At 35.0% G+C, this 16,832-nt stretch overlaps 1 protein-coding gene and 1 pseudogene across 1 annotated transcript; both read left to right on the top strand.

Annotated features, from left to right (window-relative positions):
* The first annotated feature begins 6,603 nt into the window (after positions 1-6,603).
* Positions 6,604-7,565, top strand: LOC107929741 (disease resistance protein RPV1-like; annotated as a pseudogene).
* A 1,283-nt stretch (positions 7,566-8,848) lies between these two features.
* Positions 8,849-16,039, top strand: LOC107929742 (disease resistance protein RPV1). The gene is made up of 7 exons (XM_041104354.1): positions 8,849-9,501; positions 10,058-11,153; positions 11,272-11,559; positions 12,854-13,032; positions 13,309-14,767; positions 14,908-15,375; positions 15,452-16,039. The coding sequence occupies exons 1-7, from the start codon at positions 9,017-9,019 to the stop codon at positions 15,923-15,925; spliced, it is 4,449 nt and encodes a 1,482-aa protein (XP_040960288.1). The 5' UTR covers positions 8,849-9,016; the 3' UTR covers positions 15,926-16,039.
* Positions 16,040-16,832: the final 793 nt, after the last annotated feature.

Below are 16,832 nucleotides of genomic sequence, written 5' to 3'. Positions count from 1 at the left end.
AAAAAAAATAAATGGGGAGTTAAAATAACTTTTTTTATTAAATTTCAGGATCAAATAAATCATTAAACTCTTTCTGTTTCATTTAATTTTTTAAGTTTTTTTCTACTAAATTTATTTTTAGTTAATTTTAATTTTAAATATCTTTTGAAATAAAAAAATAATATAAAATTTTAAAAAATTGTATAAAAGAAGGAATTTTCAAAGTCTATGGTCCCACATGCTTTAGCAGTGGATGTAGAGTGTAAAGTAGTACTCTGCCTATAAGTTCCTAAGAGAGAGGCAAATGCAAGGCTAATTCACTTCAAAAACAATAGCTTTACTCATAATCCAATCATCTTTCATCAAATATCCAATATGCTTGCTTTAACATCTTCTGCTGCTGCTGATACGAACGAAGAAAGGACAAACAATGTTTTCCTTAGCTTCAGAGGCGAGGATACTCGTGATTGTTTCGTAAGCCATCTGTATAAATTAAGATTTATATGTTTGTATACATGCTGCATATGATTATATAGTTGCTGTTGTTCCAATAGGGTCGGAAGCGTGTAAATTATTGTACTAAAAAATCACACAAAGTTCAATTCCCAGGAAAGAGAGGTGGATCACATGGATCTCTTAAATACCAAGTCTTTCCTTAGACAGAATATCCCTTCTATAGTAATTTAATAGCACAATTAAATACTACTATTATACCCTCAAATATTGAAAGAAAAATAGGACAAAAAAGAACACAAGAGTTTTAACGAGGTTCGGTAAATTATACCTACGTCCTCGGGCACTAACACCAGATGATAACTTTACTATCTTCAAAGTATTACAAACAAATAGAATTCCTTAAGAATTCTCAAATGGGAGAAGAGAGAAAACTAAAAGAGAAAGATTGGTTGGGATGGTTGAAATGAGAAATGGTTAGGCCTATTTATAGTTGAAGTTCAGGGACTAACTTGCAAATGGCCTAAAAAATTAGGGACCAAAATTGCAATTATCCCTTTCAACTTTAAACAACTTGCCAACTATTTTTTTTCTTTCGGTGCCAATTGCACCTCCCACCATTTTTGACTTTTCAACAATCTTCACCTTGAAGATTTGATTAGGATAATCACATCTTCACATACTTCCTTCAACTCCCCAAATTCGATAAAGCTATCTTTTGTAGTGCCTCCAAATGCGCTCTCGAGCGCCATACACCTAAAGGTGCTCAAATTCTCAGGATGTTAATCAAGTTCAAACAATGATTAAACTTGATTGTTGTTACCACCTTGGTCATCATATCTGCGGGATTATCTGCTGTCGGAATCTTCTCAAGTAGAATTTTTCCTTTTTCAAAGACTTCCCGCACAAAGTGATATCTTACGTCGATATGCTTGGTTCTTGAATGATAGACTTGATTTTTCGCTAAATGAATAGCGCTCTGACTGTCACAATATAAACTTATGTGACTTTGAACAACTCCTAAGTCTTTCAACAATCCATTAAGCCAAATAGCCTCCTTAACAGCTTCTGTAACTGCCATATATTCTGCCTCTGTAGTAGACACAGCTACTGTAGACTGTAAGGTAGACTTCCAACTCACTGGGGCTTTCGCAAGAGTAAACAGATACCCCGTAGTTGAACGACGTTTATCTAAATCACCAGCAAAGTCGGAATCAACATATCCAACTACAAACTGACCAAGTGCTTCATCCTGTTCAAAAATTAAACCAACATCTACGGTTTTTCGAAGATACCGTAGAATCCATTTCACAGCTTGCCAATGTCCTTTTCCAGGATCATGCATATACCTGCTCACAACTCCAACAGCTTGTGAAATGTCAGGCCTCGTACACACCATCGCATACATCAAACTCCCACCTGCATTAGCATATGGGACTTTTGCCATATATTCTCTTTCTTCTTCAGTTTTCGGAGATAATTGAGCACTAAGTTTCAAATGAGAAGCAAGTGGGGTACTTACATGTTTTGTGTTTTCATTTACACCAAAACATTGTAATACCTTTTTCAGATATTGCTTCTGATTCAAACAAAGCTTGCCTCTCTGTCTATCTCCACTTATCTCCATGCCGAGAATCTTCTTGGCCTCACCTAGATCTTTCATCTCGAACTCTTGATTCAACTGAGCCTTCAGCTTATCTATATCATTTTGGCTCTTCGAAGCGATTAACATATCATCAACATACAAGAGTAGATAAATGAAAGATCCGTCATGCAGCTTCTGCAAATATACACAATTGTCATATTTGCTTCTTGTGTACTTCTGCCTTCTCATAAAGCTATCAAATCGCTTGTACCACTGCCTCGGGGATTGCTTCAATCCATATAGCGATTTGTTAAGCTTACAAACCCAATTTCTACCACCAGCATCTGTGTATCCTTCTGGCTGAGTCATATAGATCTCCTCTTCTAACTCACCATGCAAGAAAGCCGTCTTAACATCAAGTTGAGCTAGCTCCAAATTCAACTATGCTACCAAGGCCAACAAAATTCTAATGGAGGAATGCTTCACAACAGGGGAAAATACATCATTGTAGTCAATTCCCTCCTTCTGAGCGTAGCCTTTAGCTACCAATCTTGCCTTGTAGCGAATATCCTTCTTGCTAGGAGATCCATCTTTCTTTGCGAATACCCACTTGCATCCGATTGCCCTTTTACCTTTCGGTAATTGCGCCAACTCCCAAGTATTGTTCTTCCGGAGAGACTGCATTTCTTCATCCATGGCGCTTTTCCATTTATCACTTTCTAAGCTTTGCATTGCTTCTTGATAAGTGATAGGAATATCATCAACAACGGGAAGGGCGTAGGCCACCATATCAGTAAATCGAGCAGGTTTACGAATTTCTCTCCGTGGCCTTGCAACTGCAACTGGTTCTGGTGTACTTAGTGGTTCTTGGGTCAGAACCTCTTCAACCTCTAATTCCTCCATTGTGGCTGGAGAATTAGACTTATTAACTGGGCAAATCCCCATCTGCTCAAACTCCACCTGTTTTGGAGTACACTCCACCTGCTGTGGAGTATTGCTCGTCTGAATATCTTTATCTGCTACCTTTTTCAATGTGGCAGATTCATCAAAGGTAACATCTCTGCTACAGATCATTTTCTTTGTGCTTAAGCACCAAAGACGAAATCCCTTCACTCCAGAAGTGATTCCCATAAAGAGAGCTTTCTTTGCCCTCGGATCTAACTTTGACTCCTTCACATGGTAATATGCAGTGGATCCAAACACATGTAAGGAATCATAATCTGTAGCCGGTTTTCCAGACCATACCTCCATAGGAGTTTTTCTTTCTAATGCAGATGATGGCAAACGATTAACAAGATGGCCAGCGTATGTCACAGCCTCAGCCCAAAATTGCTTGCCCAACCCAGCATTGGACAACATACATCGAACTTTCTCCAGCAATGTTCGATTCATACGCTCTGCCAATCCATTCTGCTGTGGTGTATCCCTAACTGTGAAGTGTCGAACAATACCATACTCTTGGCACACATCGAAGAACGGATCACTTTTATATTCCCCTCCATTGTCCGTCCTAAGCCGCTTGATTTTCTTGCCAGTCTGGTTTTCGATCATAGTTTTCCATTTAAGAAAAACTCTAAGCACTTCATCCTTAGTTCTCATGGTATACACCCAAACTCTTCTGGAAAAGTCATCAACAAAAGTAACAAAGTAGTGTTTTCCTCCCAATGAAGGTGTCTTGGAAGGCCCCCACACATCTGAGTGAACATATTCCAAAATACCTTTTGTATTATGGATAGCAGTACCGAATTTCACTCTCTTTTGCTTTCCCAGAACACAATGCTCGCAAAATTTTAATTTACAAGCCTTTGCACCTTTCAATAATCCTTGCTTTGCCAGAATTTGCAAGGATTTTTCGCTAGCATGTCCCAACTTCATATGCCACAACTGTATTGAGTCCAATTCTTTGTTGCCGGAAGCTGTAGCGACTGCTCCAATAACTGTACTACCTTGGTAGTAATACAAGTTATTTTTCCTGATGCCCTTCAATATCACAAGTGCGCCAGATGTCACTTTCAAAATCCCATCTCTCATAGTAACAACTGAACCATTGGATTCCAAGGCTCCCAATGAGATGAGATTTTTCTTCAAACTGGGCACGTACCGAACATCAGTCAGAACTCTGGTTGATCCATCTTGATTCTTTAATTGGATTGAACCTATCCCAACAGTTTTACAGGCATTGTCATTGCCCATATAAACAACTCCTCCATTTAGTTCTACTAAATCAGAGAACCACTCCCGGTTAGGGGACATATGATAGGTACAACCCGAATCCAATATCCACTCATCTGAATGGAACGACGATGATGATGCAACCAGTGATAGTTCAGAGTCACTAGTATGATGCTTAGCAACACAAGCATCTACAGCAGCTTTTCCCTTATTCTTCAGCTTTGGACAATTTTTCTTCCAGTGGCCTTTCTCATGACAAAAGGCACATTCATCTTTCCCGAGTCTGGATTTTGACTTTGATCTCCCCTTTTGAGTTTTCTTCCGAGTGTATGAACGACCTCGAACTACTAAAGCTTCTGTATCTCTGATTGAGTTTTTCTGTTTGTCCTTCTTTCTCTGTTCATAACTGTATAAGGCCGCACATACTTCGCTCAGAGATATATCACTCCTACCATGAAGTAGAGTAGTTTCTAGGAACTCAAACTCCACAAGAAGTGACCCCAACAGCATCAAAGTCAAATCTTCATCTTTGAATGTCTCATCCATATTCAGCAAATCAGTGACTAACTGATTAAATTTGGTGATGTGATCATTCATTGTGGTACTTGGGACGTATGTGAAGCGAAACAGTCTTTTCTTCAAGTGGAGCTTATTTTGACTGTTTTTTTTCAAAAATTTTTCTTCAAGTGCCACCCACAACTTATTTGCAGAAGTCTCCTTTGAAAAAGCATACCTCTGCTCTCGAGAAAGGCATGATCGAATTGTGCCACATGCCAACCGATTGATCGCCTTCCAATCTTTCTCCTGTACATCATCTGGTTTCTCTTCATCAATGGCAATGTCTAGACCCTGCTGAAAAAGGGCATCTAGAACCTCACTTTGCCACATACCAAAATGGCTCGTGCCATCAAAGATCTCCACAGCCAATCTTGCATTTGCAATTGTTGGTCTTGTCCACATGGACGATGTTGAAACTCCTACACCGACCGTTTTCTCCATAATCTTTCAATATACCTAAGGAAATCTTTTTTGATGTGGAAGATCAGTTCAAACTGCAACCACAGAGCATACTACGATTAACCTTCGGCTCTGATACCACTTGTTGTTCCAATAGGGTCAGAAGCGTGTAAATTATTGTACTAAAAAATCACACAAAGTTCAATTCCCAGGAAAGAGAGGTGGATCACATGGATCTCTTAAATACCAAGTCTTTCCTTAGACAGAATATCCCTTCTATAGTAATTTAATAGCACAATTAAATACTACTATTATACCCTCAAATATTGAAAGAAAAATAGGACAAAAAAGAACACAAGAGTTTTAACGAGGTTCGGTAAATTATACCTACGTCCTCGGGCACTAACACCAGATGATAACTTTACTATCTTCAAAGTATTACAAACAAATAGAATTCCTTAAGAATTCTCAAATGGGAGAAGAGAGAAAACTAAAAGAGAAAGATTGGTTGGGATGGTTGAAATGAGAAATGGTTAGGCCTATTTATAGTTGAAGTTCAGGGACTAACTTGCAAATGGCCTAAAAAATTAGGGACCAAAATTGCAATTATCCCTTTCAACTTTAAACAACTTGCCAACTATTTTTTTTTCTTTCGGTGCCAATTGCACCTCCCACCATTTTTGACTTTTCAACAATTACCACCAGTGAAATGGTAATCATGGGGTATATATTGCTTTTACTTGATTATTTATAACAAAAACACACTAAAACTACTGTTGAAGCTTTTTTTTTCATTAGAGAAAAATAGTTGGTTTACCAAAAAATGGTACATGTTTAAAAACAAATATTTTCCCTGGCCCGAATGTATGTTTTTAATATTTTTGAAATTTAATTTAGGTGATTGAGAAAGTTTTAAAAAGTTAATCACTAAAGTATATACACAGATATCGAATCTGGGTTTAAACAAGTATAAATTTAGATTTAAACAAGTATAAAGAAGGAGATTGAGAAAGGTTTAAAAAGTTAATCACTAAAGTATATATACATACAGATATCGAATCTGGGTTTAAACAAGTATAAAGAAGGAGATTTCAAATATTTTGTGTGTGAAATAGAAGAGAAAAAACCTTAGACATATATTGAGTTAGAAAGAAATATGGACATAAAGCAAAAGACTGCAAATGAAGTTGTTCAAATAGGAACCAGAGAAATAGAGGTACAATTATTTTCAATGTGCATTGTCCCACACGCTTACAGTGAAATCATACCATTATTTTCAACGTGCATGGTTCTACACACTTTTGCAGTTGATGTAGAGTGTGAACTGTGAAGTAGTAGTATGGGCGTAAGTTTCTAAAATATAACCAAATGAATGCGTAATTGCTTAAAACTCAAATGCTCTTTACTCGTGATTGAATAATCAAATCCGGTAGAAAACCAGTATGTTGTCTTCGAGGATGTACGATGTTTTTCTGAGCTTTAGAGGTGAGGACACTCGTGATAGTTTTGTAAGTCATCTCTACAATTATTTGAATCGAAAGAATATCCATACTTTTAAAGACAATGAGAAAGTTGGAAGAGGAGATGAGATTTCTGGGGCACTATTGACTGCCATTGAAGGAGCGAGGGTTTCAGTAATTGTTTCTCCAAACACTACGCTTCTTCTAGATGGTGTTTGGACGAGCTGGTCAAGATTATGGACTGCAAGAAGTTGAATGGGCACAACTTTGTTTTTCCTGTATTTTACGATGTAAATCCTCGTATTATGAAACAACCATTCATGTGAACTACGAGCTCATCAAGCTTGAGATCTCACCTGTGAGCTCTTCATTCTGTAAATTGTCAACTTGTACTGAAACAATAATAACTTTTTGATTAGAAATTTTGACAATTGGTTAAAATGAAAAAAAGAAAATTAACTAAATTAAGTCAAACTGTAATTATTTTATTATTATTTTTAAGCTTATTTAAGCTTTCTTATCCCTGTAAACAGTCAATCAGTTTTTAATGAAATAGTAGCTGTAAAGATATCTTAACACTTTTTGCTTCTGTTTCAATCTTTCCTTCGTCAAATATCCAACACCTCGGATGAACGGAAACAAACAGGTAGTTTTGCAGATGCATTTGCAAAGCATGAAGAAAATTTAAAGCATGATGTTGAAAGGGTGAAGTCCTGGAGAAGTGCTTTGACAACTGTTGCCACTTTATCCGGTTGGGATTCACAACTCACTCGGTAATAAGCAATAGCTTTACTCATAATCCAATAATCTTTCATCAGATCCGGCGGGACAGCAATATGCTTCCTTCAACATCTTCTTCTTCTGCTGCTGCTGCTGCTGCTGCTGCTGATATGATCAAGGCAAGAACATACGATGTTTTCCTTAGCTTCAAGGCGAGGATACTCGTGATGGTTTCGTAAGTCATCTGTATAAAGATTTGTGTCGAAAGAATATGGAAACTTTTATATAGATCACAGCGAGAAGCTTCGTTCCAAATCACTAGAGTTTGAAATCTAAATCCCATACTTAATAATGTAAAACACGTACGTTCTCAATATATAGATGTTGTAGTCCATGTAAATCCTGCTATTATGATCAGATGAAATCACTAGAATTTCGCTCCAACATAATATTAGAGATAAAAACTATCAATTAGACCTGTCCATGGGCCGGGCCGGGCCCACAAAATTTCAGCCCGTTTACTAGGCCCGGGCCCGGCCCGGCCCGAAATATGGGCCTGAGATTTTGCCCAGGCCCGGCCCGAAGAAAAAATTTGGGGCCCAGCCCGGCCCGTTTTTAATTAAAATTAAAATTAAAATTATTTTTTTAATAAAATTAAAACTAATTGTTATTAAAATTAATTGTTAGTAAAATTATCAAATTATTAATTGTTAATTGTATTAATTGTTGTAATAAAATCTAACATTTTATTAGTAAATTTATCAAATTATTAATTGTATTAATTGTATTAATTGTTGTAACAAAATCTAACATTTGATTAGTAAAACAAACTTGATTTATTATTATTATTATTTTGTAACACTAGTCAAGGAAATGAAAGTAAATAAAATTAAAATAAAAAACTATTTTATTTTAAAAATAAAAAATATATATTTAATACTTTTCGGGCCGGGCCGGGCCCGGGCCAAAAAAATCTTGCCCGAGGCCCGGCCCATTTTTTAAACGGGCCTAAAATTTTGCCCAAGCCCATATTTCGGGCCTATATTTTTACCCAAACCCTCCCATATTTCGAGCGGGCTATCGGGCCGGGCCGGGCCGCCCGGCCCATGGACAGGTCTACTATCAATGGAACTGTAATTTTTACATTCCAGATATATTTTTAATTTTTTTATAAACATAAATGATATTTATAAAACAATACGTCATTATTATTTGTTCAGCACTTTTACCAAACAAAATAAAACACTTGTACTACCAAACAATTTATTATTTCTTTATGTTCTCACAAACCATTTACATGACTGATATTTAATAATTATAAGTGCTTCCAGATTTGATTATTTATTTTATTTATTAACCAAAAAAATGATTTTTTTATAAAAACAATACATCAATATTATCAATTCTAACTTTTTTGACACACTAAAACGTATTTAATATATAATTTTAAAATTGTTTAATCAAATATGGTACTATCTTCAACTAGTCACTACTCTTTTATGCTGCGGACAGAACTTTCGGCGGTCTTAAAGATTCCTTCTTTTTTCTTTTTTTTTAATGTCCATGTTCCTCACGCCAAACTAAAGAAATATGATTAATTTCTAAGAAAGATATCAGCGTAATTGACATTAAAAACTGTTCATTTACTCATATTCCAATAATCTTTCATCAAATCTGGCTCAACCCAAATATGTTTTCCTCTCAATCTTCTGCTGCTGCTGATACGATCAAGGCAAGGACATACGATGTTTTCCTTAGCTTCAGAGGCAAGGATACTCGTGATGGTTTCGTGAGTCATCTGTATAAAGATTTGTGTCGAAAGAATATCGAAACTTTTATAGACGATGAGGAGCTTCGAAAAGGAGATGAAATTTCAGGGGCACTGTTGAAGGCCATTCAAGCATCCAGGGTTTCAGTCAGTGTTTTCTCCAAAGACTACGCTTCTTCCAAATGGTACTTGGCTGAGCTGGTCAAGATCATGGACTGCAACAAATGGGTTGTTCCTGTATTTTACGGTGTAGACCCAAGAGACCTACGGAACCAAACAGGGAGTTTTGCAGATGCATTTGCAAAGCATGAAGAAAATTTCAAGCATGAGTCAGGAAAGGTGAAAACCTGGAGAAGTGCTTTGACTGCAGCTGGCAAATTATCCGGTTGGGATTCACAAGTCACTCGGTAATTGCAACTCCTTTTCTTTACATTCAATCCTCTTTTAAATATATGCATGTATTGATTTGGAAGAGGAGAGATTAAACAGACTTTTGTTTCAAGCAGGGATTCATTGATGCTACCCAGATTCGAGTTGAGGGGCAGATACTTGATATGAAAGACTTAACTTTTCCCTCTTTTTTTTTTGTCATATATTGAAGGGCCATAATTTTGCAGGCATAGGGAAGAAATAAGAAGAATCTGTTCTTGAACAATGTTATTGTTTGTTGCGTTTTCTATCCTGCCTTTCTTTAACTCAAAGTTCATGACACCTTCATACCATTCTTTCATGTATAAAATCTATTGATATATTTATTTTCAAAGAAAAAAGTTATAATTTGAGGATTTAAACAGGGATGTAGATAGTGAAATTTGAATTCTACATCTGTTTTGAATGTCTTCTTTTTAAAAGTGACCCCATGAATCAATTGAGTTAAACTTGGATTCACTTTATCATTTTTATTTATTTACTTCTCTTTCCTTTTTATTTCTCCTGTAATTTGTTTCTTCTTTTAATATATAGGCCAGACTCAACTCTGGTAGATAAAATTGTCGAAGATGTAGTGAAGAAATTGAATTGTGGAAGCTCAAGCGCTAATTTAAAGGGTTTAGTTGGAATTGAAAGGCGGATGCAGGAAGTTTTGTCATTATTTCAAGACGGATTCCCAGATTTTCGAATGCTAGGCATTTGGGGTATGGGAGGTATAGGCAAAACTACACTTGCCGACGCCATTTATCACCATGTTTCAAATGGTTTCCAAAGATGCTGCTTTCTTGCAAACGTGAGAGAACATGAAGAACAAAGAGAATTACTAAAATTGCGTAACGAATTTCTTTCAACTATATTAGAAGATGAAAATTTATACATCTCAACTCCCACAATCGGATCAGGCTTTCTTAAGGACAGGCTTTCCAAGAAGAAGGTTCTGATAGTTTGTGATGATGTGTCAAAGTTAAGCCAAATCGAGTTTTTATTCGGAGGAATCGATCGGATCGGTCCTGGAAGTCGAGTCATTGTTACCACTAGAAATAAACAAGTGCTTGTCCAGTGTGGCATTGATCTCATTTATGATATGAAGGAATTAGATAAAGATGAATCTGTTCAGCTCTTCTGTCAATGTGCTTTCAAAAGTACTAATCCTACAGAATATCAGTTGAAGCTATCAAAGATGGCTTTAAGTGTTGCTAAGGGAAACCCTTTAGCTATTAGACTTATCGGATCCTCTCTTTACGGCAAGACCAAAAGCTACCAGGAAAGTGAAGTAAAGAAATTAAATAAAGTTCCTAAGCAGGACATTCAAGAAGTGTTGAAATGGAGTTTTGATGGACTAGATTGTGAAGAGAAAGAAATGTTTCTTGACATTGCTTGTTTCTTTAAAGGGAAGCATCGAGACTACGTAACAAGGATTATGGATGCTTGTTATGACTCTGCACATTCGGGAATTGAGAATCTCATTGATAAATCTCTTATATCTGTTTCACAAAATCAGATAGCAATGCATGATTTATTGCAACAGATGGGTTTGAATATTGTACGCGATGAATCACCTTTAAAACTTGAAAAACGCAGTAGGTTGTGGATTCCTGAGGACAGCTATAATGTGCTATCAGAAAACAATGTAAGGGCCCTGTTCATTTCCTTCACTTATTTGTATAAAATACATATATGTATATGATAATTATCTTGAGTTCATGTTTTGCCTATATCTTGACTCCATATACTGCTCCTGGGTTTAGGGAACGGAAATGCTCAGAGGCATTGAACTTGATATGTCCCAACTTGCAAAGTTGGAATTGGAACCGACAGCCATGATGAAGATGCGAAAGCTAAGATTTCTCAAATTCTATCATTCTTATGGAAGAATCTTACTTTTTAATGGGCTTTTATCACTTCCTGAGGAGCTAAGGTACCTTTACTGGGAGGGATACCCTTTGAGATCTTTGCCCACCAAGTTTGATCTAGGGTACCTAGTTGAACTTGATATGAGGAAGAGCCATCTTGAACAACTCTGGGAGGGAAAACAGGTACTCTTTTTTCTGTTGATATCAATCTATGACTCGTTTTGTATGGTGTTTTATAGATTGATGCAAGTATGTTTGGAACTAATTCCATTTCCATTTCTTGATTATATAGAGTTTCAATCTACCCTGTTATTATGTTTTCATATATTTAAGTTATTTTTTCATAAAAAGAAGAAGTTATAACATTAATTTATTAGGTTTATGCTTGGGAAAATAATTGAATTCAGGTACAATCCTTGATATTACTAAACTCCTTGAAATACTTTATTATATGTAATTTTGTTAAACTAATAAATAATTAAAAATAGAGTTCACATGATATTAATTTATGTTAAAATTGATCAAATTTAAATCTATAATTTTTATTAATTTAAATTTATTAGAGTTTCATTATTGGAGTAAAGAAAAAAATTTGAAAAGATATAACAAGTATTGTTAGTAAATTTCATAATATAAAAGATTAATAATAATGCATAATGAATGACAAAAAAATTATAATATCTGCTTAAATCAATAATTTAATAATTGGTTGACCAAATTGAATGATAAAAAATACTATTTCTATAATAACATGTGGCAATTTCATAATCAAAAGATAAAGAACTATAAAATAGTAATATATAATATAGTATTAATAAATGTTGAAATAGAGAAACATAAAAATAAACTCTCTGTTTAATAATTGCTGATTAAGGTTATTATTTTGTTCAAATTTATTTGTTGAATTTAATATTTTTGTTTAAACTATTTCAAATATTAATTAACTTTCAATTTAATATTTCATAATATTAAAGAAACAACTTACGACACACACAAACTGTTTATATAAACTCTTTTTTTTTTTGGATATTTTTATGTAAATAACTTTGAGTTTTACTTTTATCTCAAAAATAAAGTATTATATCTATTTTTGTAAACACTAATTGCTCATATACATCAATTGATCGAATATGTAATTTATTTATAACATTCAATAATTTTTTTAACTAAAAATATAATTATAAAATAATAATTAATTTATAATTTAAACGCATATAGAAAAATAATGAGCCTATCGACGGAACACCATAATTTAAACTTCAATGTCAAATTGAGCTTGAATTTTAAAAGGAAAACAAAATTGGAGCGATGAGTTGGAATGGACCTCAATCTTGTTGGTTCCACTCCTCAAATATACTATTTTGAAGATTGTTTAATGTTTCGTTGCACTTTTTTTTTTATATTTTGGTCACATCTGTTGCATTATTGTCCTTCAATGTACACAAGTTTATAAAACACTATGTTCTGATGCATGCAGGATTTAGTAAATTTGAAGGTTATCACACTCGACTTCTCCCTGAACCTTGTAAGAATCCCGGACCTCTCAAGAGCCCCAAATCTTGAAAAGATAAACCTTCTCTGGTGTTCTAACTTGCGTGACCTTCCTTCATCCCTTCAACATCTTGAGAAGCTAACTCTTGAATGTCAACTCTTGTGAAAATCTTAGATCTCTGCCTAGCTTTTACAAAGCCACATCCCTAACCGACCTTGATCTTGGAGGCTGCTCCAATCTGTGTAGTTTTCCAGAAATCATGGGCACCATGGAGAGTTTGAGGCATCTTGTTTTAAGTTGAACGGCTTTGAAGGAATTACCATCCTCAATGGGCAATCTTATTGGTCTTAAGTATTTGAGCTTGAGCGATTGCGAAAACTTTGTTTGCCTTCCTGACAGCATTTATAAATTGAAATCTCTCGAGAGATTCTATCTTAAAGGTTGCTCAAGATTGGAGATTTCCCGGAAATCATGGACACCATGGAGTGGTTGTATGAACTTGATTTAAGCGGAACGGCTTTGAAGGAATTACCATCCTCAATTGGCAATCTTATTGGTCTTATGCGTTTGAATATGAACAACTGTAAAAACCTTGTTTGCCTTCCTGACAGCTTTTATAAATTGAAATCTCTCAGGAGATTCTATCTTAAAGGTTGCTCGAGATTGGAGATTTTCCCGGAAATCTTAGACACCATGAAGAGGTTGTACGAACTTGATTTAAGCGGAACGGCTTTGAAGGAATTACCATCCTCAATTGGCAATCTTATTGGTCTTGTGCATTTGAGCTTGGATGACTGTGAAAACCTTGTTCGCCTTCCTGACAGCTTTTATAAATTGAAATCTCTCGAGAGATTCTATCTTAAAGGTTGCTTGAGATTGGAGATTTTCCCGGAAATCATAGACACCATGAAGATGTTGTACGAACTTGATTTAAGCGGAACGACTTTGAAGGAATTACCATCCTCAATTGGCAATCTTATTGGTCTTAATGATTTGAATATGAACAGCTGTAAAAACCTTGTTTTCCTTCCTGACAACTTTTATAAATTGAAATCTCTGGAGAGATTCTATCTTAAAGGTTGCTCGAGATTGGAGATTTTCCCGGAAATCATGGACACCATGAAGATGTTGTACGAACTTGATTTAAGAGGAACGGCTTTGAAGGAATTACCATCCTCAATTGGCAATCTTATTGGTCTTGTGCATTTGAGCTTGGATGACTGTGAAAACCTTGTTTTCCTTCCTGACAACTTTTATAAATTGAAATCTCTGGAGAGATTCTATCTTAAAGGTTGCTCGAGATTGGAGATTTTCCCGGAAAGCATGGACACCATGAAGATGTTGTACGAACTTGATTTAAGAGGAACGGCTTTGAAGGAATTACCATCCTCAATTGGCAATCTTATTGGTCTTGTGCATTTGAGCTTGGATGACTGTGAAAACCTTGTTCGCCTTCCTGACAGCTTTTATAAATTGAAATCTCTCGAGAGATTCTATTTTAAAGGTTGCTCGAGATTGGAGATTTTCCCAGAAATCTTGGACACCATGAAGATGTTGTACGAACTTGATTTAAGCGGAACGGCTTTGAAGGAATTACCATCCTCAATTGGCAATCTTATTGGTCTTAAGGATTTGAATATGAACAACTGTAAAAACGTTGTTTTCCTTCCTGACAGCTTTTATAAATTGAAATCTCTCAGGAGATTCTATCTTAAAGGTTGCTCGAGATTGGAGATTTTCCCGGAAATCTTAGACACCATGAAGAGGTTGTATGAACTTGATTTAAGCGGAACCGCTTTGAAGGAATTACCATCCTCAATTGGCAATCTTATTGGTCTTAAGGATTTGAAGATAAACACTGTGAAAACCTTGTTTGCCTTCCTGACAGCTTTTATAAATTGAAATCTCTTTGGTGTCTTAGTCTTTGTGGTCTTTCAAATCTAATCGTAAAAAACTTGTTTACTGCGGTTGGAGGCAGACCAGTGAATCAGAATGATCCCCATGGGTTTTCCTCTTTGAAGAAGTTAGAATTATCTTAAAGCAATCTCGAGAACTTGCCCACAACCATCAAACAATTTCCTTTGCATGAGTTAATCTTGCGGAATTGCAAGAGACTGAAATCATTACCAGAGCTTCCACCAAGCCTGGAATGTTTAGATGCACATGACTGTACTTCATTAGAGGATGTCTCAAGCATTAAGAAGTTTTTTAAGCAACCACTGTTTTGTCAGGACAAACCATATCGAAGTTTGGTTTTGAATTTTAGCAACTGCTTCAAACTGGGTGAGAAAGGTGTGGGGAATGATATAGATGCAGAGGACAGCACTTCACTAGAGGAAGTCTCAAGCATTAAGAAGGTTTTTAAGCGAGCAGTGTTTTGTAAATCCTTGGGTTGGCTATTTACCAACTGCTTCCAACTGGATCAGAAAGCTGCAAGCGGTCCAGAAACACCAAAGTTGGAGATGCCATTTGAGCATATGGTCACTCTACTAAAAGATTATCATCAGGTCAGCTTCTTCTTCTTCTTTTGGATAGCTATATGCTGAATATTAAATCACGTTTCTAATAATTGTTATCAAACAGGCAACCCCAGAAAGCAAAAAAAGAAATATCGTTAAATGCGTCCCCGGAAGTGAAATCCCGGAATGGTTTGATTTTAAAAGCTTAGGATCTTCCATGAACATCCAATTGCCTTCAGAGTGGTGCTCTAATAATAGCAGGATAAACTTTCCGAGTTTCGTTGCTTCTGCTGTTGTTTCATTCCCAGACTCTCCTTATACTGGTGGGGAATTTGGCATTACATGTGAATGTCATCTAAAATCCCGTAACCGCGACGATCGTTGCTTTAGTTGTTATTCCTACTTTTCGTTTGGAAGTCGATTGTCAGATCACGTGTTCCTCGTGTATGATGGTTTCAAAGTTAGGGAGATGGTTAAAAGTAAGGCATCAAACAACCGTATTTACATTGAAGCCACCTGTAATTTCTACCTTGAAGGGCTGGATTCCTCACAATGCGAGGTAAAACAGTGCGGAGTTCATCGATTATTTGCAAATTAAGGATTCAAAGTGTGACAGCTCAATGATGTTTCAACCTCATAATTAATACTGAATTTCAGAACTTAAATATGTTTACAAAATATTTAACATAATTATTATTGGTTTTATTTATAATTGTAAGAGATTTCTATTAATCTTTATTTTTGGCTCAAAATTTTATATCTTTGTTTTCATTTCTATCATTGCTTAAACACAATTAGAAATTTAATGCATGTGCAAATAACCTTAATTATTCATTTAGCCTTTGTTTGTCACTTTTCCTGTAGTTGGTATTTATGGTTTTCCTTTAGTCCCAAGTTAGTACTGAACTTTCATTCTGTTGAGGGTTTTAGTATTTTTTTTTAATCTTAATTTTATGGTTGTTCAAGTTTTTTAAAAAGTTGATTTTTTTATATTGTTGTAATAGAAATAATATCAATGGAATTAAGATTCAATCAACTATAAAAAGATAAAATTATAATCACATGAATTTTAGTTAACCAGAAATAAGCAAACACATAATCTGAACAAACAAACCATAATCATGTGGTTGATAGAAATATAATCCAACAACAATGTCCAAGTTCATGTTTAAAGCTATATCGAAATTGTTCACAAGCATAAATGGTTCAATATACTAATAATATTAAAACAATCAATCTAATCTTGTGTAAAACTTTGAATCCAAATTATATATATAAATTACATAATAAGGATAAATATTATATAATTTAAAAAAATGAATTTACCTTTAAAAAAGATTTACATCAAATGTCAATTGTATTTATAAATTAAAATCTTGATTTATTTTGTAATTTTTTTAAACTTCAATTAGTAAATTTAATCAAAAAATTATATGTTTCTTTTGTTATTATAAATTTTATTTAAGGTCAATTCATCAAAATTCAATACAGGACAATCTTTAATA

The sequence above is a fragment of the Gossypium hirsutum genome, chromosome D11 (assembly GCF_007990345.1).
Source record: "Gossypium hirsutum isolate 1008001.06 chromosome D11, Gossypium_hirsutum_v2.1, whole genome shotgun sequence".
Classification (NCBI taxonomy): domain Eukaryota; kingdom Viridiplantae; phylum Streptophyta; class Magnoliopsida; order Malvales; family Malvaceae; genus Gossypium; species Gossypium hirsutum.
Note: the sequence above shows the minus strand (reverse complement) of the source record. Positions and strands in the feature narration are given on the sequence as shown.